General features: G+C 36.3%; 1 protein-coding gene across 3 annotated transcripts; it reads right to left on the bottom strand.

Moving 5' to 3' along the window:
- Positions 1–10,345: 10,345 nt before the first annotated feature.
- Positions 10,346–21,843, bottom strand: LOC117984938 (alpha-tocopherol transfer protein-like). 3 transcript variants are annotated; one of them, XM_034971616.2, is made up of 7 exons: positions 21,533–21,590; positions 20,349–20,505; positions 18,548–18,710; positions 18,059–18,173; positions 15,861–15,992; positions 13,222–13,435; positions 10,346–12,203 (listed from the first exon to the last, which is right to left on the bottom strand). In XM_034971616.2, the coding sequence occupies exons 2-7, from the start codon at positions 20,503–20,505 to the stop codon at positions 12,055–12,057; spliced, it is 930 nt and encodes a 309-aa protein (XP_034827507.1). In that variant the 5' UTR covers positions 21,533–21,590; the 3' UTR covers positions 10,346–12,054. The 3 variants fall into 3 exon arrangements, with proteins under 3 accessions (XP_034827507.1, XP_034827505.1, XP_034827506.1); XM_034971614.2 differs by having other exon boundaries at positions 10,472–12,203; positions 21,477–21,609; XM_034971615.2 differs by lacking the exon at positions 21,533–21,590 and adding an exon at positions 21,728–21,843 and having other exon boundaries at positions 10,473–12,203.
- Positions 21,844–23,663: the final 1,820 nt, after the last annotated feature.

The raw sequence follows: 23,663 nt of genomic DNA, 5'->3' as shown, positions 1-23,663 counted from the left end.
TGACGATCACTGAGTTAGCGTATCACTCCGCAGATCCCGAACTCTTTCCAAGTTAGAAAACCTGATTCTATTGGGGTTAAGGCACAGCGCCACTGCTGCAGCAATGCAAACTACTCGCGGATAGGTACAGTACGCTACAGGTCGAGATGGCAATAGGGATGTGGACGTCCCACACACCCACACAGCCCCCGCGCTAAACCATGGCGGGATAGCACGGGCGCTGCGCGGGTGTGCGAGGCATCCCCCGATTGCCATTTCGACCTGTCGCAAACGATACATGGCGAACAGCAGTATCTGGGTGCTCAGAGGCAGTGGCGTGCATAGGATTTGAAGCCAGGGCGTTCATTAGTAAGGTAGGTTACCTATTTACTGCCAGATTGTGATGAAAAATTACCTTTGAGTAAGCATTCATTGGGTAAGCAACGCTTTTATGTCTCTATGACCTGCACGTCACTGCTCAGTGTAATGTAGGTACCTAATGTTGACGATGGACGAGGTACACGTGCATACGCTACGTCCATTTTCGCGGGTCTCTGAATCCTCCTTTGTACTCCCAGAAAAACCACCAAGCTGCGCCAATCAAAAAGTTGCAAAAGCTTCGAATCAAATGTGATTCAAATAATGAAGCAATCTTTTCTAAATTAACCCGAAAAGCTAATTCTTGCATAAAATAAAATTAACAATTTAATTTTGGGACAACGCCAACAAACAAGAATTACCTACTCCACGTGAATACCTGAAAATAAAGCGTGCCAAAAAAAGGACACAAATTTTGTAAACATTTTTTACACAAACAATTTTCGACGCGTGCGGGCTTTGAATATATTATGGGAGACAGCTTTTAATACCAATATAGTGGCTCGACCCGCATGGAGGCGTCGCGGTGCGTGCATATGACGTGCATAAAATTCTGGCAAAATGTGAGGTCCTCCTGATGACCTATACGTGCACCGTTAGCAGAAAAATAATAATGTGTCGCTACGACTAAATAAGTACATAGAAAGTATAACAAGAATGACATTAAACATTTGAACAACAGAAGAGAAGAGCTTGGTAAAAACTAGTTTTAACTGAAAAATATTGGTTATACCTGTCAGTGGTCAAGAATGTTAATTTAAATTAGTTTTGACCAGAAGTATATAATTATTTAGTAAAAGTTATTTGTTAAATTAGTAAGTTTCAAAATCGTTTATGCTAATGTTTTTTTAAATTGTTATTAAGGTGATGGTGATGGCAATAGTGATGATTAAGGTCAAGTTTTTTAAATAGACTATGCTAAGAAACTCGGTTTGCTACGGATGTCGCCAGCTCGCTTCGCTGACCACCAACCCCTTTCGCTCTACCCGCCTAATCCCACCCACCCATACCATAGCACGAAAAACTTTATTCAGAACATTCTTCGTGAGTTTTTGGCTTGGCTTCTTGCTGGCTTCTTAGCGCTTTACAAAAATACAAGACGTACAAAATTGCGTGGAGTAGGGTTACTCAGATGTGGTTCAGGGCCACATTTGATTTTGACTACAAGCTTCGATCAAAAGGTGTTATGACTATAAATTTAGTCAAAAGTAGCTTAAACCGAAACCTTTCTTCTAAATATATAAAAAGAAAAGGTGACTGACTGACTGATTGATCTATCAACACACAGCTCAAACTATTGGACGGATCGGGCTGAAATTTGGCATGCAGATAGCTATTATGACGTAGCCATCCGCTAAGAAAGGGTTTTTGAAAATTCAACCCCTAAGGGTGTGAAATAGGGGTTTGAAATTTGTGTAGTCCACGCGGACGAAGTCTTGAGCGTAAGCTAGTGTAGTTAAAAGCACTTTTTAACGGATTCAAGCCCTGTCTATGTCAGATATAATTTCACGAATTCCAATTGATCACATGATCAATTTTCCAAGCAGAATCGGCTATCATGATAAGGCTGGTCCTGTTCTAAAACGATCGCGTTTGTCTAAGGCATACAGAAAGGGCTAAAGACTTGTAAATATTTTACAAGGGCGGCGTTTGTGTTTGTATAGGCAACCCTAGATTGCACGTCACTTTTGGCATGAAAATTTGAAAAACGACGATATAAATTTTTTACGTCTTACTAGCGACCGCTCGCGTATTTCCTCCGTTGAGATACGCTGTTTTGGATACTAGAGGTAAATTCTTTCGATTTTTTCGTACCTAGGATTTGCGTTGGGGATACGCTATCCCAGTAGATAGATAGGATTAATGTTAATTACATTACACAGAGTTAAGTAGCGCGGCAACAAACTCGCGCCACTTCACTATATCTATACCTATTTTGAATTCTGTGACCCAGTTGCGAGCGAAAACTATATATACAGAATATGAATAAATAATTACCTTCCTAGCGTTTAAACTACCGTGAGTGATTTCCATTATAAACTACACACGTGAGTAAGCCGGGACAGATAGTATTTATAATTACCTTCCTTTTGTGAGCTCAGAAAGAGCGTCGGTTAAAATCCAAATGGATAGCTTCCTATTGCCTCGCTTCAGTAATCCGAAAATTGAAATGAATTTTCAGTTTAAAGCTGCGAGAAACATTTTTATCTGCGATACAAACGACGTTTTATTTGTAGACTCAACGTATGAATTACATTTGCTTTTCAATTTGGCTTTCACCCCATTACGTTAACATTTTCAATGTTCTTCTATTAACACATAAGTACCTATTTTATAGTGAATATTATCATTTCGACGTTCACATCGAATTCCGCCCACGGCAACCAATTTTTACCGAGTAAACCAAATATGTTATGTATATTTGTTCCACTGTAGAGACTAAACTACTGGGCCAATTTTGATGAATGAGGTGTCAATTGATTCATCGTTATAGTCCGGGTGTCATAGGCTACATTTTATATGAACAAAATCGATCTGACGGATGCTACATCCAAAAAAGTGGGAGTCTACAAATTTTTTTTTTTGCTATTGTGTCGAGTGAGATGTCAAATGAAAGAGAAAAAAATATTGAGTTTATTAATATGAATATAGTATACTTACTATTAAAATATACCAAGCGACAGAAACCCAATTTTACTATAATATTTCAGCATTTATTAAGACGATCGTAGTCGGGTTTTAGTTTTCAACTTTATCTTGTAATAGACTGACTAGTCTATTAAAATTGGCTGCCGTCTAGTCTAGTCTAATGACATGGGCACATAACTATAGGTACGTGTGTTTACTTGTTAAAGCTGCTTACGCACCTCAGCTGCGCTTCGCGTCGCTGCAGGGCACGTCACTTCAGGCCAGTCGACGGTACCTATCGCACTACAACTGCTGTAAGCGGCAGCTCGCGTCACTTGCGCGTCACTTCTAAGTATACCCGTTCGAGCAATAACGTCGCAAGATGAGCGACAGTGAAGAGGGGAAGGGGGAAGCCGACATCCTAGGGGTTGTTACTTTTGAGGAAATACTTCTAAGAGCGTAAGGAACACGTCATGTGTCAAATATTGAAACCACGTTATTTATTTTGAAGTATATCATGCCTGTACATTAAATATGTACTTGACTCGATGCACGTGTATCTTATCCGAGCGCCGTACGCATACTGAAATGACGCGACGCGCCGCTGCGTATGTCGCACTAGCGTCGCTGCACAGCGCGTCACTGCGCTGCGCTTCACAACATTCTCCCAGCCGCGACGCTCAGCAACGCGCGGTAAAGCGCTGTGCAGTGCCGCTTTAGTCTAGCTAGTGCGATATGCGCCATACAAAATGGTAGAAATAATATTTTGGCGCTCTGTGCCGCGAAGTGCAGTGAAGCGCAGCGCAGCTCAGGTGCATACAGGCCTTTATGGTGGTCGTTTTTCTGAGTGCAACTCTACCTATCAGCAAGGCTCTCAGAAATCAAGTCTGCATTTCTTCCTTCCAAGTTTTCAGTATTGTAATGTATATATGTTTGCTTTTAAAACGTAAAAACAAATACTGGATATGACTCTGCAAACTACGTCGCTGAAATGGAAACTTTATTTGAGAAAGCAAGACATTTGCCGTAAGAAATTGAATTCCATATTTAGAATACCGTCGGAAAATATAATACCATCAGTCTGTAGGTTTAGTTACGTCTTACTATACGTTTCAAATTTAAAAAACCGGTCAAGTTGCGAGTCAGACTCGCGCACCGAGGGTTCCGTACTACAGACACGACAATGACTACGACATTTTGCACGATAAATCAAAAACTATCACTACCCACTACTACATACGAAAGTGTTGGTTTGTTGGTTTATTGGTTTGTTGGTTTGTCCTTCATGGGTATAATTTACGACCTGGAGAGTGACATAGGCTACTTTTTATCCCGGAAAATCAAAGAGTTTGACGGGATGTTTAATACCTAAATCCACGCGTACGAAGTCGCGGGCATCAGCTAGTTATGCATGTTTGAGAATGTACAGGTAAAGCTCTTTCATATGATAAACCACTAGGTATATTAATAATACTTCCTTTGAAAATTGAAAATATAAAATATTTTTTCATGAACACTTTTTTTTGTGATGTTACCACAAACTCATAGGTTTCGAATTTTTCCGTTACGTGTGCTATAAGACCTACCTATTTGCCAAATTTTATGATTATAGGTCAACGGGAAGTAGGTACCCTCTAGGTTTCTTGATAGACAGACGGACAATGAAGTGATCCTATAAGGGTTCCTGTTTTCCTTTTGAGGTACGGAACCCTTACACGCGACGCCAAACAATACATTAACACTCGGAAAACAGGAAATACCCTCCTTCTGGTGCAGTCGGGTAAAAAGGTCTCTGCCATGGCTAAGTAACAATAGGGCCGTTCAGAGTCATGTCGTAAATCAAAAACAGTTACGCCCCATCGATCGATAGAGGCAGAGGAATATTTATCACAAAACAAACATCAAATATTGTATTAAATTAAGAATTTTAAGTTTTCTTATATTATAAACTAATCTGCAGACTTAAAGAAAAAAAAAAAGAAAACATCTAATAAACAAAACAATAAACCTTAATATAAGACACGATAGACGGACGGACGGACAACGGACTCTTAGTACCTACTAACTTTCTGGTACGGAACCCTAAAAAACGAAACTAACCGACTGCCATAATATAGGTAGGTACAACGTATTCAGACCAAACTTTTAGGTCTAGAAACTTAAGATGCTTGAGAATTGAGATACAATAATAGGTATGTAGCCGTAGACTCCCACTAAGAAAGGATTTTAAGATAAACAGAATATCAAAAAGTCTATGTGGACGAATAGTTGCGGCAATAAGGTAGTATTTATGTGTCGTAAATAAAATCTGTGGCCAATATCATAAAAACAATAAAAGGCATTTCTGTTGGGGTCATAATTCACAAACAACGACGCCCCAATGATGACCGCAGGCCCTCATACAACACAAAAATCCATACCTATAGTACGCGACAGGGCGAGATTGTAATCGGGGAGGGAACACCCCGCCACCCCCACAGCCCGCGCGCTAACCCGGTGCAGGCGAGCGCGGGTGACGTGCGAGTGTGCGGGCGTCCCCCTGTCCCATACCCCGATTACTATCTCAACCTGTCGCGAATGATAAGTATTGACCCGCCCCGATAGTGATATTTACCTAAATTGTTTAACGTACTCCAATTTTTTTATTACTTTATTATAAACTAGGATATAAATAATGACGTAAACTGAAATAACTAATTAAATCGATCAAATAACAAAAAAGTTATAAGCATTTAAATATTTCTGATTAGACAGAGATAGCGATATAGCATTTTGACGTCACACCTCACTAATGCCATAGTAGCTTCATGCGGTTTCATACAAATTTTCGCTTTGCGAGAAAGGGATAGAAGACCCTCCCACTCCAAAATTAAAATGCCTGTAACTTTGTAAATCTTTGTTGGATTTTAATATTTTTTTTTGCGTACGTCATTATTTATAATAAAGTAATAATATTTATCAAATTCAAAAGTAGGAAAATACCCAATTCAGAAAAGTTAGAGGTCCGGGATCGAACCTCCGACCACGACCCGCCGAAAAGGAGGTCGAAAAACTTAACCACTAAGCTATCACCGTACAATATTATAATAATAAGAACTACATAAAAGTTAAAACAGACACACTTACCTAATATTGATATAGCTACGTACTCGTACGTTAGCGATTTCGTATATAGAATTTCAGAGTTAAATATGATGCTAATTAGATACTTGAAACTCTGCAATTATTTTACCGAGAAACTGTTAGCTAGGAGTTGGAAAAATATATTAAAGTTTTAATTAATATTTACTTAAGAAAATGAGAAGCTGCAGGAGTTTGTGTTTATAGTAATTTAGACTAGCTTTGCTTGCATGTTTTCACAAGTTATATTGACTGAATATTAGGTCATACAAGTAGATTAATTCAAAACTTTTGAAATTAAGGTCAGTGTTTACGGCCAAAATTTATAATCAATCTATTTCTTATCCGACGTTAACATTTATTTATTTATTTTATTTTTATTTTTCATGTACCAAAATTGTAGTTACAAAGTAATATTAGGTAAATTAAATTACATTGAAAATGCTTATCGCTTAACAGTGATTTCTTCCAGCTTCCCATTTAAGGTTGTGAGTAAGGCGTATTATAAAGTGGAATAGTTCTTACGCTACTGGAATAATTATAAAATGAATATAAGAATCATACAAAATATCCATACTAATATTATAAATGCGAAAGTTTGTCTGTCTGTCTGTCTGTCTGTCTGTCTGTCTGTCTGCTAGCTTTTCACGGCCCAACCGTTCAACCGATTTTGATGAAATTTGGTACAGAGTTAGCTTATATCCCGGGTAAGGACATAGGCTACTTTTCATCCCGGAAAATTGATGAGTTCCCACGGGATTTTTGAAAACCTAAATCCACGCGTACGAAGTCGCGGTTATCAGCTAGTACAAAATATATGGATCTAAGCCTATGGTATCTAATAAACTAAGTAAATATTTTATAAAATACCTAAATAAAATACTTATTGTGTTAATAATAATATTATAATAGTTTTCAATAAAGAAAAGACCGTAGGTACAGTTTGACAAAAAACAACGTTACTGTCAATTTTCGACAAAATATAAATTATTGACAGATTGCAGATACTACAGAAGGGATTATGGATTAGCTGTTATTAATTTCGGACGTTAGTTTAATTTTGTAATGCTGTCAGTATTTGACAAGATTATTTCAGGGTTGATAAGAAAAATATAAGGATAGAAAAACTTAAACACATTTAAACGGTTGGTGCAAGTTACAGATAGGATACCCTTCACTTTATCCGCGCGTTGGTAATACCTATCGTTTCCCGTGGGACTATATTTATATATCGCACACCACAATATAACAATCCATACCATATTGGTATAAACCGAAATACGCTGTACATACGCCTCTCAATCACACACGGCTGATCGGCTGATTATAATTAGCTTACATAACATCTAGTTAACATTTACGATGACAAATATTGAATGACACTTTATGTTACAGGGGGGCGCTAACACGGAAGTTTCATAACTACCGTGTTAATCCCCCTGTATCACATTATGATAATCGTAGATCAGTGATATGATATCTACTACAATAAGTCGATGTCGTAGATAATAATTGCTGTAGTTACTCATTTCAAATGTGAAGATGGCCCTCGCCATATTTCAATAACAAACTTGAAAACCTTTCTTTATTATTCTGCTTATAATATCTTAATTGAAGATAATGTTCCTAATACTTACTTACGGTTCAGTCATCCTTTGAAATTGCTCTCGGGGCATTTGAAATAAATATAAGTATAGTTCTTTCTTAATTTGCTTAAAAGATCGGTAAACAAATCGCATAAACCCTCTCGGAGAAACACGTAAGGGACGCGGTTATCTCAAAGGTTAATGAACTGATTTTCGTATTTTTTTTCTACTACCATAAATTAACATACTTTCAGGAAAGTTTTAGTATATGACTAGGTATCACTCTTATGTACAGTAAAACAAATATAAATGTACGCTAATGTCACTAAAATTAAAAAAAAAACAGTTTTTACTTTTAGAATAAGTTTATGAGTTTGTAAGGCCTCATAAAGAATCTAGATTCAACTCCTTAATACTGATACTGCAGGGCTACATTGCCTGCCTAATTTATGGGGATATAAGTCCCGCAAATTGCTAATAAAGAATAATTTTTGGTGGTGAATTGTTACTGCATGAAATTTTAATTAGATTCAGAAAAGCAACACACAGATTCACTTTTGAATTTATTATGTCAGCGTGTGACATAATATAGGTAATGGGATGGATTTATTGGACTTATAACTAAGCCGACAGATGAAAACATAATCACTGTACAAGATTCACTGTGTAGTATAATCCCCTGGATAATTAACCGATGAAACACACGTGTCGTGTCGTATCACCTCTCACATAATAAAGCTATTGGCACATGTCTAATATTGATTTATTGCCTAATGTTAATCAAACTCGGATTAGGAAAATCACACATTTACATATATACCTGCATATTTTATATTCGTACCTAATACCTATGTACAATTAAATTGTTTTAGCGTTTAAACTACCGTGAGTGATTTCCATTATAAATACTATCTGTCCCGGCTTACTCACGTGTGTAGTCGACGTTAGCCCGACTAGTTTCGAACCCATCCGGGGTCCTTTTTCAAGGGAGACCCCGACTCCCGAAGGGACCCCGAAGGGAGAGGGACTCCCTTGAAAAAGGACCCCGGATGGGTTCGAAACTAGTCGGGCTAACGTCGACTACACACGTGAGTAAGCCGGGACAGATAGTATTTATAATTAAATTGTTGAAGGCTCAGTGGTAAGCACTGTAGCCTTCTAAAATGAGATCCCGGAATCGATTCCCAACGGACGTGGTTTGAAAGTTCATAATTTATAAACTTTCTCTAACCACTAGGAGGGTTGGCAAAGGTTTTGCCAGAAAAATTAGTGTGGCGAAACAGGGAAATATAAGGAAATCGTAAATTCCTACCTTTAATAAATACCCAGGTGGTGCCACTTAATATACTTACTTACTTAAAGTAGCCTGTGAAAAATCACGAAGCAAAACCTCACAGATTGAAATTCAATACATATTCCAATCCCGCATGTTCTAGTGTTGAAAATTGAAAAAATCAATGTGTGTGTCAAATATGAAAAAGTTATTTCAATAAATGAAAATGATATTTTAAAAGTATCAGTAATGCCCATACATGCAATATTAATGTACGTTATTTCCGTAAATCGTAAAAAAAATTTATTAACTACTTTTTTATTTTATTAAACTGTATGTTTAGAAGAAAAATATTGAATGTAACCCTGACATACACAAAACAAAAGAATCCAACATTTTAAAGTAAAACTTCCGAGATATAAATGGAAAGTCTTTTGTAATTGCAACACGACACGAAAACCGGGTCGTGTCGTGACAGCTGCATCGTACCGAGGGCCTCTTTGTCAACGTCAGCGGGACAACACAAATGATTTTCTGGAGACTTTTTTTTATTCTTAGTTAAATATTTTATTCCAATCTGACCTCACGACAATGGAAAAAGAAAATGAACGATTCTAAAATCGCTGAGAGCTGAGAGCCCATATTATTATGAATACGGCATGATGTGGATTCTGATTTCAGTTTATGAATTCTTCTAAACTTGGACCGTTTTTTTGGCCAAAATAATATTTTTGCGTGTACTTCTTCAAATGTTGAAATTTTATATTTTGAAATTTAAACCTCGTAAACACCAATATCGTAACGAAAATTTGCGAGAGGGTGACGCCCGCCCCAAGCTTCCTGAACCCCTTACCTCCGCTGTACACACACACACACACACACACACACACACACACACACACACACACACACACACACACACACACACACACACACACACCTAAAATAGTCAAAATTGGTTAGGAATGCGCGATTATGCACACCGAACAAAGAGGTTTTCCTTCATTTTCCATATTCAAAATGATTGTGATTTATTCGTGATTAAGAGGTCAAAATACCAAATTTCAGATTCATCGGCGGTACATACGCGCTTTTCAGAAGTTTATCCATATCATGATGCTAATAATAATAGTATGCACATAAATATTTTTATGTTAGGTTTTAAGTTTAACAGCCGTACTCAGAGTCGCTAATCGTTACTTAAGATTGAGTTAAAACGAGACAGACTTATGTGAGAGATATAGCTCTGTCTCGTTTTAACTAAAATTAAGTAACGATTAAGCTACTCTGAGTACGGCTGTAAACTCTAAAGTGAGCTGTTGTATTAACTCAATTTGAGTTATCTCAGGAAAAGGTTTATCCTTGAATAAAATATATTTTTTCGTGTAAGATGAGCTGTATTAAAAGTTGAAAAGGTTTCTTGCTCTTGCTGTAAATTATTTTAGAAATAGAGTGCCTTTCGGGACACTGGTAAGTAAATATTTTACAACGGTGCGAAGCTGGGATGGGTCAGGTGTAGGCAGTGGCGTGCAGATCATAGACGCATAAATGCACTGCTTACCCCAGTTGTAATAGCTCAATGCATATTTTTCATTATGGCCAGTGAACAGGCTCCTACTTAACTAGTGCCTACCCTGGCTTCAAACCCTGTGCACGCCACTGGGTGTAGGTACTCCGTGAGGTTTTTAATTAATTTATTTTTTATTTATTAAAATTATAGAATGTTACAGCATGGCATTAATTTTGTTACATTCAGTGCCACATTAACCACAGTTGGTTTTAGTCGGTCACAGTCCAATATCATGACTACCGCATTCGCTGTGGCCGTGATATGTGTCCATGATAGCTTTTCCTTCGAAAAAAAAGATCAGCTAGTTTTTTCTATTCGATATCAAGTTTCTCATCTGATATATAACTTAAGTGAACGAAGATGAAGCGGGATAATCAATAAAAAGAAAAAAAAATGTTTTCGTGCAAATCATAGTCATTAAATCTATTCGATACGATATTTTAATTGGTGCGAAATTTTTTAAATAGGTAAGTAACAATAAGCCATTAAGAAAAAATACTATATAATAGTTTTGGTGTATGGTTACGACTTATGACGTATATTTAGTTGACTACAATTTTTAGAAATCTAAAGACTTTGAAGTGAAAATCTTGTATACAACCAATTAGATCGATCTTACCAATACGCAGGTCAGGGTAAGATTTTTTAAATTCTGAAACCAATAGGAACGTTGCCTATGTTAAAAATAAGTTATTTTAAAAACTTAGCTTATTTTAGCTTAAAGTTTGATAACATTATAGATTATCTATTAATTAAACTAAAACTAAGGACACCTTCAAATTAGTTGCCATGTGCCGCACGGAGGCAGCGCGGCTGCAGCGCTGCGGCCGTGCTGCTTTGTAAATCCATATAATTTCGATCGATGAACTGATGCGCGGCTGCAGCGCGGGTATAACGCTGCAGTCTAGATTTACCAGACCATCAATGAGAGTAATTTATTACCTATTTTGAATAAATCATTTGACTTTTGACTTATAACTTTTGTCGCGTGCTTTTATTTATACGGATTTAAAAAGCAGCTCAGCCGCAGCGCTATAACCGTGCTGCCTCCGCGCGGTTTTTTGCGATTTTAAAGGTGCCCTTAAAGTACGTCAAATGTTTGTGACATATACGCTCCCTTACTAAGAATGAAGCCACACGATGCGTTGCGTTGGCGGTGCGGCGCCTGAGCGACGCCGCTGCGTCATCCTATATGATCCCACATAGATATCACTGTACAATGCCACACGTTGCGTTACGACGTCGTGCGGTACCGCACGCAAAACGTACTTGGGACCAAAAAGACGAGGCGGGGAGGGGTGGTGCGTTGCAACACCATACTTTTAGCTGGAGCGACATCGTGTGGCTCAGTCCATGCGCTCGTTTTGACGTTTGACAAAGTAAATTAATTTCTACTTTCAACTTCCGAATTGACAAAATTCCTATTTCAGAGTTCCTTGCTACAAATCGAAGACCCGAGCAATGTATGTCATGCCGCGTAGTTGCCCTCATGCCCTTTTTTTCAGGTTTCTTCCAGCGAGTTAATCGATATCCAGTTTTTTGAATGATCCCATTATAAAGTCTTCGTTGTATGCATCACTGTTGCGCTTTTGTTCATTTGATACTTGCTGGCAGCATTTTATTAAGTAATCCTTTGAGAGCGGCTTTTGTATCTCTGTTCTGTATAACTCTGAAAAATTAAAAAGTTTCCTATTCATTTCTAATTTCCTTTACAGACTTATTCGCCTGACACCTCTGATAAAAGCAGATAAAATATAAGAACCTAAGTGTTTCAGCACTGTAATACAGTTTTTTTACTAAATTTAATTATAAGAAACTATGGAAGCCAATAAGCCAATCTGGAGTAGGTAGGTAACTAAAATAAATTGACAGTCCACTTTTTTATTTAATACGACTGGAATGGTTTCCATATCTAATAGCGATATTAAATGGTTCATTATTTATTCATTTCTGTCATTCATTCAAAACCTTTTATTCGAAATAAAACGTCTTTTAACGAAACAAATGAATGAAATCAAACAAATTCACTCCAAATGAACCGTCTGATATCACCTTAAGTTTTATGAGTGTTCGTCTATTTTGTGTCAGCAATAAATATTCGTAATCGTATATTCATAACCGTAACCGTTTCTTTAGATTAATTTTTCATCATGTAGACAACGATATCCCGGGTAACGAAAATGGTTTCTCAAATGTTATGCAATTATGGAATGGATTTAAGAAACCTCCCGTATAACGATTATGAAATGCGTTTTAGAAATGTCTCGCACTACAAAATGCTATGCAATTATGGAACACGTTTAGGAAATCTTTCGCACTACGAATTACTATAACTACCATTACCATTTTTTAAGTACTATGCGGTAGTGGAATGTGTTTGAGACTGGATCTCTCGTACTACGAAAACAATCAATGAAAATATTTTTCCCAATACTAAGTATGTGATTATGAGATTCGTTTGAGAAATTTCCCACACTACGAATACATTCAATATAACGACCAATGAAAAAGGATCCCCAAAAATCTCCTTCACTACGAATTTATTCAATAACGACCAATCAAAATTGTTCCCCAAATACCTATATAGTGATTAAGGAATGCATTTTAGAAATCGTCCACTTTTTGTATGCTTTTTCTATCAGGGAGCGAAAATGAGCCTTAAATAGTATGATGAGCGAGTAGTTTACCTTTAAATTCATCCAAAGATGGTTGATCGCCCCCAAAATCTTTGGGCAGATACTGCTTTGGAATAAACTCGTGTAACTCCTCAACGTTCCCGTGGAACCTAACACGTTCCATAATTTTTGGCTTAACGAAGGGTTTGAACAGATTCACAAAATGTTGGCTAAACGATGAGGCGTTCACTATATGAACTTCATAAAGTTTCCAACCTATGCCATCCTGAAAAAATATTAACATTAATATTACAGCTTGCATTTGAGGACCGTGTGGTGACAGCGTATATCTTGAGCTATTGACCCATCACCTGAGTCGATTACTGGATGAGTGACCGATTTTGAAAGTACTAATTTGAACTTTGATTCTTTCGATTTGAGAACTTGATTCCTTCACTTTACGTTCTCGGTTCCGGTTGTTACTTAAGGCTGAGACCACAACACTGCGATGCGACGTCAGGTCGTAAAAAACGATGACGTCGCACAATGCACTATGCAAATTTCCGATGCGGTCCCGCACCGTACAAACTTGCGATGCGACGACGTATTCCCGTCTAGTCGGTGTCCACACCTCTCTGTGTGCCATTCTGTGCTGTGTGTGTTTTTCTTAATGCGTCTTAACGCTAGTAGAAGTAAGATACGTGTAGTGCGGTCCATGGCTCACTAGAAATTGATTGTCAGTGTTTTCTCGTACAATGCCGTATGCGATGAAAATTTTGCGTTGCGTCAACGCATCACATTGCGATGCACCATCGATTTTGCGATGCGATATCGCATCGCAGTGCTGTGGCCTGGGGGGAGAGAGATAACTTGCATGATACGTAGTATACTGAAGTAAATACTATGAAAACTATACTTAATTAATGATTCGTTCTTCAAAGAATTATTACGATGATTTGGCTTAATTTAGGTAGGTACCTACCAATTAGTGCTGGCTTCGTTTGGAGTCGAATTAATTTGATAAACGTGTTAAAATAAATTTTGAATACAAAAAGTGTTACTGTGAGTTATTAATAGAATTGAGTATAATAATAATTTTACGCTGCTGCGGACTTTTTTGTGGACGTCATCGAGAGGTATATAATTCTTTATTATGATATTGTATCTCGTAATAATATGTTTTCTTAGCGTAAGCCACTTGAGACCGGTTTTCACCATTATTATCAAATTTCACGAGGAAGATTTTCAATTTACATATAAACATAATATTAAGGGGCCGATCTAAGGGTTTATGTGACTTGGCAACCCATAAGTCGAAAATATAACGGCCAATGATATTTTACAATATAGATAAGTTACTTTCATTTTTTTATTGCACTAGCGTATAAAATCCGTTCTCGCTAGAAGATACAAAACACGCTTGAGTAAAAGAAATATCTAACTAGGTACCTATCTACGAATGTAACCCAAATGCTGTAGTTATAATTATTCATTTTAATCGCGTATGACGCAATAAGTACTTCCTTTTATATGATATCATTGATAAAGACAATAACTTTCTTAAATATAATTATTACATAACTAGCTGATGCTGGCAACTTCAGCCGCTTGGATTCAAGTTTTTGAAATCATGCAGTTTGTGAAATTTTCCGTCATAAAATGTAGCCAAATGGCACTCTACAGGTCTAATACTTATATCCATCACGCAAAAAATCACGCCGATCCGTGTCTCCATTGCGGCCGGCCTCATTGAAGGGCAAAACAATAAACTAAAAAACCAACACACTTTCGCATTTATAATAGGTAAGAGTAGTGAAGTGAAATAAAAACTTTTCAAAAACAGTAGGTATTTTCAAAAAAGCTCTCTTTTGCTCCAATAATAATTGAAAATGATACCTTATATTTTTTATACCTGCTTATATGACGACGACAATGATTTCCAAAAATAGTAAGATTGTTTTTCTATTGACATGGTTTATTTTAGAAACCATAGTACGCGACCCTAATATTTTAATATCGGTACACGACAGTGAATGAATACCTAATATATCCTCACTTTTTTTGCTAAAGCAATTTCGTTACTGCCCGTCAATAAATAGGTATATAATAGGTAAGAAGCATGAAGCTTCTTTGCCTAATTAATTTATTTAATTGTTAGCTCAATGCGTTTTATGGGTATTTTTTATCCTTATTCATTTCTTGTACCACATTTTCAAAGTTTATTGTCTAGAGTTAGGCTTCATTATTATATACAATTTTTTTTATAAAGTTTCTATCCGTTATGGCGTAATAACATAGCAAATAAATACCTATTACCTTAATCGATCGTCTACAAACGGGAAAAGTTCTTAGGTACTCACCAACATCTATTCTAAGGACTTTTTGGATTTTGTAACCATTTGTTTTAAATACAAATTTAGCATTAAGTGGTGACTGCCGACACAAGTTTAAACTTATAAATTTGATAGAACCGTGATTTTAATCAAAAATTAAAAATTTCATAATTTGTAAACCATTGTTTGCCGCCTTTGAAACGGACGTCACGTGAATGCGTCGATTGTATAAATACGGGTGGCTGATGGTTTTTAACGCCCCCCCCCCCCCCTTCCCCCCCGCGTTGGTGACGCGATCATGGAGTTTCAGAAGACGTGATACCAAAAACACCTAAAAAAGTTTTAATTTTAATGAACAGAATGACACAGAATAACAACCTGAACGATGTGTGTGAATTTCTGCATCAACGCCAGATTTACTCGCAACACGTGGCCAATAGTTGCATTCAGCAGATCCATTATCCAAATGTCTCCCAACATGTAGTCATATTTTAGTCTTAAATCTCCAAGCTGTAACAAACAAATTGTATAGGTATGCAACTGTTAGATTATTTTAAAAATTGATTTGAATTGTTAAAAGTAGTACAGGGTGTAACCAGAACGCTAGCCAAAACGAAGACAGGTGATAGTACTAATCATTACTGATATGATACCACAAAAAAGCGAAAAAAATAAATTAAAAAATCCTATAATTTTGTAAAAATTTATGATAATATTATGTTGCAAATGAAACATCTGACTGACGTCAGTGGTCAACGAGCGTTACGCGCGTAGGTCACTCGGAGTCAATGCCGCATCGTAGGTGGGGCATTGACTCGAGTTTTGCACGCTTTACATGGCGGGTTTGAAAAATACTAAATCACTATAACCACAAAATGAGGCAAATGGTTATTGGTGCTGGATTGTGTTGAGGTAGTATAAGGGTTACACCCTACATAAAATTATTAATTTATTTACTAAAGGTAGTTTAATAAAATCGATATTATCATTCGATGTCATACGATCTGTTGCTAAGAAGCCAAATTTATTTACTAAAGGTAGTTTAATAAAATCGATATTATCATTCGATGTCATACGATCTGTTGCTAAGAAGCCAAATGGAGCGAGTTTTAAAGGTTTTTATTGCAGTCTCCCTCTGAGGTTCGGAAAGAATTATTGAATACTCGGCGTTTAGATCAATTGGATAGTTATTAGATGTTGCGATAGCAATCGTGCTCATTGAATTATTTATTTTGCCATTGGTTTTTTTTTATTAGATTAAAATTCTCGGATGACCTTTTGATTTGTATTCCTCTTTGTAGACTTGTAGCCTTTAGCTTTAATTTTAAGTTATTTTATGACCATTGTATTTAATACGTATTAAAATATAAGTATATTAAAAAACTCAAGTTTAATTAATGAAACTTAAGTAGGACCTATTAAAACTAAATTAGTACAGATCTACCATGAATCTTGAACTTGACGCTGTAAAACAAAGTTCACAAATAACATTTTTTATTAATGTGTGATCATAAAAAAAAAATGTTCCTACCTATTTGTAGATTATTAGTTATTATAATAATTTTAAAAGTACTACTATGTTTGTTTGAGGGCTAAGTACCTATTTAGTGTTTTTTTTCATTTTAATCAGTAATTTTCTATAATAAAAACACCGGCCAAGTGCGAGTCAGGCTCGCGCAACGAGGGTTCCGCACTACAGTGATATGATATGAAAACTAATATGATGCATACATCGATGGATGCATAAAAATAAATAAAAATCAGTTTTAGAATGCACAGGTCAAGCCCTTTCATATGATATCCCACTTGATATAATATTATCTTACTTCGAAAATTGAAAATACTAATTTTTAGTTCATGACCACAATTTAACTGTTTTTGTGTGATGTAACCACAAATTCACGGTTTTCAGATTTTTCCCCTAATGTGTGCTATATCTGCAAAATTGACAGACCGACAGACAGACAGACAACAAAGTGATCCTATAAGGGTTCCGTTTTTCCTTTTGATGTACGGAACCCTAAAAAGATTAAATATAACTACCGCCTAGATACATGCCTAAATAACAGTTTGGTTAAATTACTAAAATAATAAGTACTGATTGTCGTAATTATTTCGTAATAGGTAATTTACGATGTGTTAACATTTTAACAACTTCTAAAATGAACCCGTCGTTTGATGTCTTTATATATTTTATTTCAGCTCCTTGTTTTACAAATTGAATGAAAAGACCTTTCCTAAAACTTGAAATTTTGACAGTAGGTTTTTATAACGTACCTACACATTCACTAAAAAAGAATTATGGAAATTCTACCACTAAGTGGTTGAAATATATGAAAGTTTGAATGAAAGTGTATGTTTGTTACGCGATTACTCCACTAATTATAAACCGATTTTGATGATGCTTTTTTTGTTTAGTAGGGCATACTTCATTTGAGCTACGCGTATTTAAGAGGAGCGCGCCTGCCTAGAAAGTGCCTATTCACTCTTCGGAATGCATTTTATCAGACGGATTTATGTGTCCACGTGTTAAATAATTTTAACAGCACTAATTTAATATTCAAACATAATATTACCATTATTGTATTTCTAAGCGCGACTTCGCAATGCAAATTGCTGGGATTTGGATCCGTTAATTGAAACACTGAAATCCTTTTGCCATTAAACAATTTGGGTATAGCAGCTTGCCGACTGTAATGGAAATAGAACAATTATTAATGTTATATTATTTGTCAATCACTACTGGACTAAGAGCCAGCGCGTGCTAGACCTTCGTTATTTTATAAAAGCTGAAAGTTTTTCTGCGTATTGTCCCCAAGATCAGCGACTATGAAGTTTTGATCATGGTGGCTTTGGGAGATAACAGATAACAAAGGTGTAAAAAATCTTATGTACTGTCAAAGGCCAAAACTCGTTTAGCACCTTAGTGATCGAATACGCTTGCACTGTACGGCACATCTGAGTTTGATGCAATAGTTTTGCGGAATTGCTATTCGAATTCTGAGCCCGACCGTACCTACATAAACTGCATCCAGAAAGTATACAAATAAATTCGTAGCACTTACTAAAATGACCAAGGATCAAAATCAGGATCGGATAATTGTTCTATTCTCGTTTGTATTAGTTCCGGCGCATAAGACCTGTATCTGTAGAAATTATCAATTTTCCTCTTGCACTTTTCACGAGAACATCTTGTAGAAATTAGCATTTTTTCCACGTAATCACGGTCTGAAGAACAAAATATAAATAATAAAAATATATTATAGATCTAAAACCTGTGATAGCTTAGCGGTTAGGACGTCCGCCTTCTAATCGGAGGTTGGGGGTTCGATTCCGGACACGCACATCTAACTTTTAAGTAATTAAATGTCACTTGCTTTAACGGTGAAGGAAAACATCGTGAGAAAACCTGCATGCCTGAGAGTTGTCCATAATGTTCTCAAAGGTGTGTGAAGTCCAATCCGCACATGGCCCGCGTGGTAGACTATGACCAAAACCCTTCCCACTCTGAGAGTAGACCCGTGTTGTGTAGTGAACCGGCGATGGATGATAATATCTAAAACCATAATTATAAATGCGAAAGTAGGTATGTCTGTCTGATGTTAGCTTTTCACAGCACATCCGCTTAAGCAATTTTAACGAAAGTTTGTAAAAAACATAGGCTACTTTTATTGCTGGAAATCAAACAGTTCCAACAGGATTTTTGAAAATATCTAAACCCGCGTGGTGGATCCAGGCGGCGCAAGACCGTGGCGTGTAGAAGTCCCTACAAGAGACCTATGTCCAGCAGTGGACCTCTATGGGTTGATGATGATGATGATGAAAACCGCGTGTACAAAGTTGCGGGCATTATCTACATAGTACCTACAGAGATAGCTTGCATCCTGGAGACGGACATATTATTAAGACTATGTACTTTTTATCCCAGAAAATTAAAAAGTGCGCACGGGATTTTCAAAAACCTAAAAAATTATTTAAAAAAAATCAGGAGTTTTGTTTATTTTTACCATGAACTTCACGCTGTACGGAAGGTGAATAATGACGTCACAATCAGTAAACGACAGTTTTTTTTTAATTTTTTAACATTACAAAATATTTGTTGTTTACGCCATGTGACGTCATTAATCTCTTTCTGTACAGCGTGACGTTATTATTATATATTTTAAAAATGAATAAAAACCATGTTTTTTTAATTATTCTCTTTGATAGTGAATTCTAACCCCATAAACTACTGCTATACAAAAATCATCTCATTTTATTATTACAGTCTAAAACCCTATTGCGTCAACGTACAAAACTCTTAAAAGTTAGAGGTGAGTGCCCAGGATCAAACCTCGATCCCACAAATAGGACGCGAATATCTTAACCACTATACCGTCATCACAATCCACAAGTGGTGTTTAAAAAATCTACAAGGAGACTCTAAAGGTGTCACGTATGTCGGCCATGTTGAATTTGCCATGACCAAGATGACCCTAACGAGTGAGTACGTACATTACCAAATCTAATAAAAGGAGCTATTATGAGAAATCAGAACATGTCAGTACCTACCGACCTACCTACCTAAAATACATTGATTAAGGATTCTTTTTTATAAATATCTGATTCTTTTAAGGAAATTTTATAGGTGACCTAGATAAATAACAGCCCCATCCTTACATACTTCAATAAAATCTACTTTTACTACTACTAATAAACTATTATCATCAAATCTAAAACTATAACAATTTGAGAGAATTAGGTACTAGCTTAATACAATTTCATTGCCGAAATGTTAGCTTTGCTAAAAATACAGTAAAAAATCCAAAGGTTAATGTTTCTCTCAACTTGAAAATAATATTATTACATAAGTAGGTAGGTACGTACCTATAACTGCATCAGCTAAGTGAGGCTCCTTATAAAACCAATCTAAAATTGCATCTATATCCTCTTGGAAAATGCCATCCTTTATGCCGACTTCCTTACGAATCGCGAGTTTCTCTGCTTCAGTGCATGGGTAAAACGGATGAGATTCAAGATACATCTGCAAACAGCACAAAATAGAGAATAAAGGAGGATTTACGCTTGGCCGTGCCGGGCACGAGCCGTGCACGAGTTTTCCGAGCCCTGTACGCGCCTCACGCTCATATTACACCAAGTGTAATATAAACGTACACGTCCGAGCCACGTCCGACCCCGGAGGCATCACGGTCACGGCACGGTGAAGCATAAACTACTTCATATAAAATGTTCGTAATATTTTGAATCCGTGCCTCGTCCGCGCCTCGTACGTGGCATAAATCATCCCTAAGAGAAGTTTATTCGTAACGCACTCTAAACAAAAATAATTCGATTGACATTTGAATATTAACCAATCAAACTTACCTACTGATGTAGACACGTTCCATAAATTAATCTATAGGTACCTACTTATCTCTTTTCCAGTCGTTTTACAGATACTTAGGATAGATACTTAGTTAGCTCTACTTCACTACTACTTAGATATGTACTTAGATAGGTACTTATCTCTACTTCAGGGATTTCACAGATTTCTGTAAAAATGAGTAGCTTTAAACTTAAGGTGCAAGCAAACAAGAATTCGCTCGTTTGGTCTAAATGCATCTTTACAATAGCCTCAAAGATTTACATATACAAATCTTTAAGCTGGTGTCACTTTCAAAGTTCTCATCTTTACAGGGCAAACCACTGACACAGATTTACTTTCTAGAACTTACCTGTCTACAAAATATTTATTTAAGTATTTTTTAATATTCAAATGAGAACCAAACTGTTTGTATGGGGCGCGTTACGAATGAACTTCTCTTAAGCTTTATAACACACACAATGAGTGATAGCAGCGCGGTGCGACGGTAACTGCACATTAGGACATCACACGAAACTTGCACTTATGAAAATAAAATGTACCTCTACGTAACAGGTACCAGTAACTAATATGAAGCACGTCAAAAATTAAGCTTAATTTAATGCACTTTTTTATTTTCAAAGAAAACTAACCATCTATAAGAATTACGGAAAAATAAGTAGAGCATCACAAAATACATAATTTATACATGCGAAATCTAGAATTTGAGAACGAGTTCGACGGGTATTCGAGTTACGTATTGAATGAGTTGCCGATGATGTTCTGTTTTGTGAAAGGTACTTTTTAACGAAGTTATTTTTTTAAATGCATTTCACTTTTAAACATTATTTATGAATTGATTAGTACCTAAGTAATTTATTAAACACTGTATTTTTTTACTTACCTTTATAATTTACTAAAAATTATTTCAAGTGAATGGTTAACGACTAACGTATTAATATAATTTTATTTATGAATTATGGAAACACTTGTCAGTCTTACGGGTGCTTCTACCGAATCTCAGCGAAGTTTTGGTTGCAATTCCTTATACTCAAATGATAAACAACAAAAAACACGTTCCATTCGACCTTCTACAATTACGATATTAATTTCAACAAAGTTTTAATCCTATGGTTTTATATTATGGTTATGATAAATGGTTAAGTTTATGTTTACATAAACTTAACAATTTATCATAAAAATAAACATGCCTATACTTGATGTAACTTTAAAAAATTACACCAGAAATAAAAAGTTATTTATTCAAGTACTGTAAGTAATGTTTTAGTTTTACATATACCTACGTATCTTGTAATCGTTAAGTGAACCAACTAGTTTAGAATTTATATTAGTTACTTCTAAAATTGTTTATTTTTTTACATAAGTAGATAATTATTTGTTTTTGTGGAGATATTACAATAAACTTAGGTATGTATCTCTCTCTCTCTCTCTCTGTGTGTGTTCATCATTGCTGAGAGTTGTGACCCTTGTCATAAATTACATAATGGTAGCAGTTTTCTAGTGGTAAAGTTTATTCGAATAAAAATATATGGTATGAATGCAGTGGCGTGCACAGGGTTTGAACCTAGGGTAAGCAGTAGGTAGCTAACTACCTATTTAATGACAGGTCATCATGAAAAATGAGCACTAAGCCATTTCAACTAGGGTAAGCAGTGCTTTTATGCCTCTATGATCTGCACGCCACTGTATGAATGGTTATTAATATATCCTATTGTAGTAATATAAATATTAACCTTTATTATAATAAGCTAATAACACCTAATTACTAACCACTATTCATTAGTGTAATTGATCGATTTCACTAATCAATGCCAATATTATGGTGCCAACAATACTGGCTTTTCAGCGTTGCATACTCGGATTGATTCAGTGCAAAAATAAAACTGAAAACTTCTTGAGGCGCGTTGGGCGATTTTGGGATGGGTAAAAGCTTCAAGGTCGCGTCACCGACATGCTAATATTAATAGTTCTCGGAGTGGCGATAGCTGTAAAACTAATGGTTTTAATTTAGAAATTATGTTTTTTTTTTCGACAGTCCCTATTGACTACCAATTTTTTTTGTCACCACAACCACGGTAATAAATGCCAGAAATTACAACTACACACTACGAATTACACGCTACCTACCCAAATACCTACCACCTACCACTAAGTAGGTATTTATTAGGTACAAAATTGTTAGCTGCCTTCAAATATGCTTTGTTGATTAATTGATTACTGGCAATTTCATACCTGTCGCAAGGTTATGTTTTGTTATTCAATGACAAGTTAGCTTTGTCTGCAATCTCACCTTGGTAAGTGACGAATGACGATGGAGTCTAAGATGAACACGAACAAACCTGGATAGGATACGGTAGTTTTATCCATATCAGTTTTTGCGCGGCATCACAATGGATGGCATGGCTCCATTCCACCAGACCAGACCTCAGTCAGCTTAAAAATTATAGCCTCCCACTTTAAGTCCACTCTGCCAGGCAGTAGGCAGGTACATCAAACTTTAGGTGCTTTAATAATAATAATAATAATAATAGTTTTTATTTTCAGGCATAAGTTAATGTTTTTCTGAAAATGCCCAAACTTATAGTACGCGACAGGTTGAATAATGGTAATCCGGGAGGGAACGCCCCGCACACCCGCACAGCCGCACAGCCGCACTCCCACACTGGTGGGTGTGCAGGGCGTCCCCCCGCCTCATACCCCGATTGCCATATCAACCTGTCGCAGACTTATACGTATAGAATAAATATTACTGCTGCATTTCTTTTAACAGAATTTTACCTATTCCATTTTATAATGAAACTAGCTTATTCCACGTTCGC

The sequence above is a fragment of the Maniola hyperantus genome, chromosome 9 (genome assembly GCF_902806685.2).
Source record: "Maniola hyperantus chromosome 9, iAphHyp1.2, whole genome shotgun sequence".
In the NCBI taxonomy this organism is placed as follows: Eukaryota; Metazoa; Arthropoda; class Insecta; order Lepidoptera; family Nymphalidae; genus Maniola; species Maniola hyperantus.
This window is presented reverse-complemented; position numbering and strand designations above follow the sequence as displayed.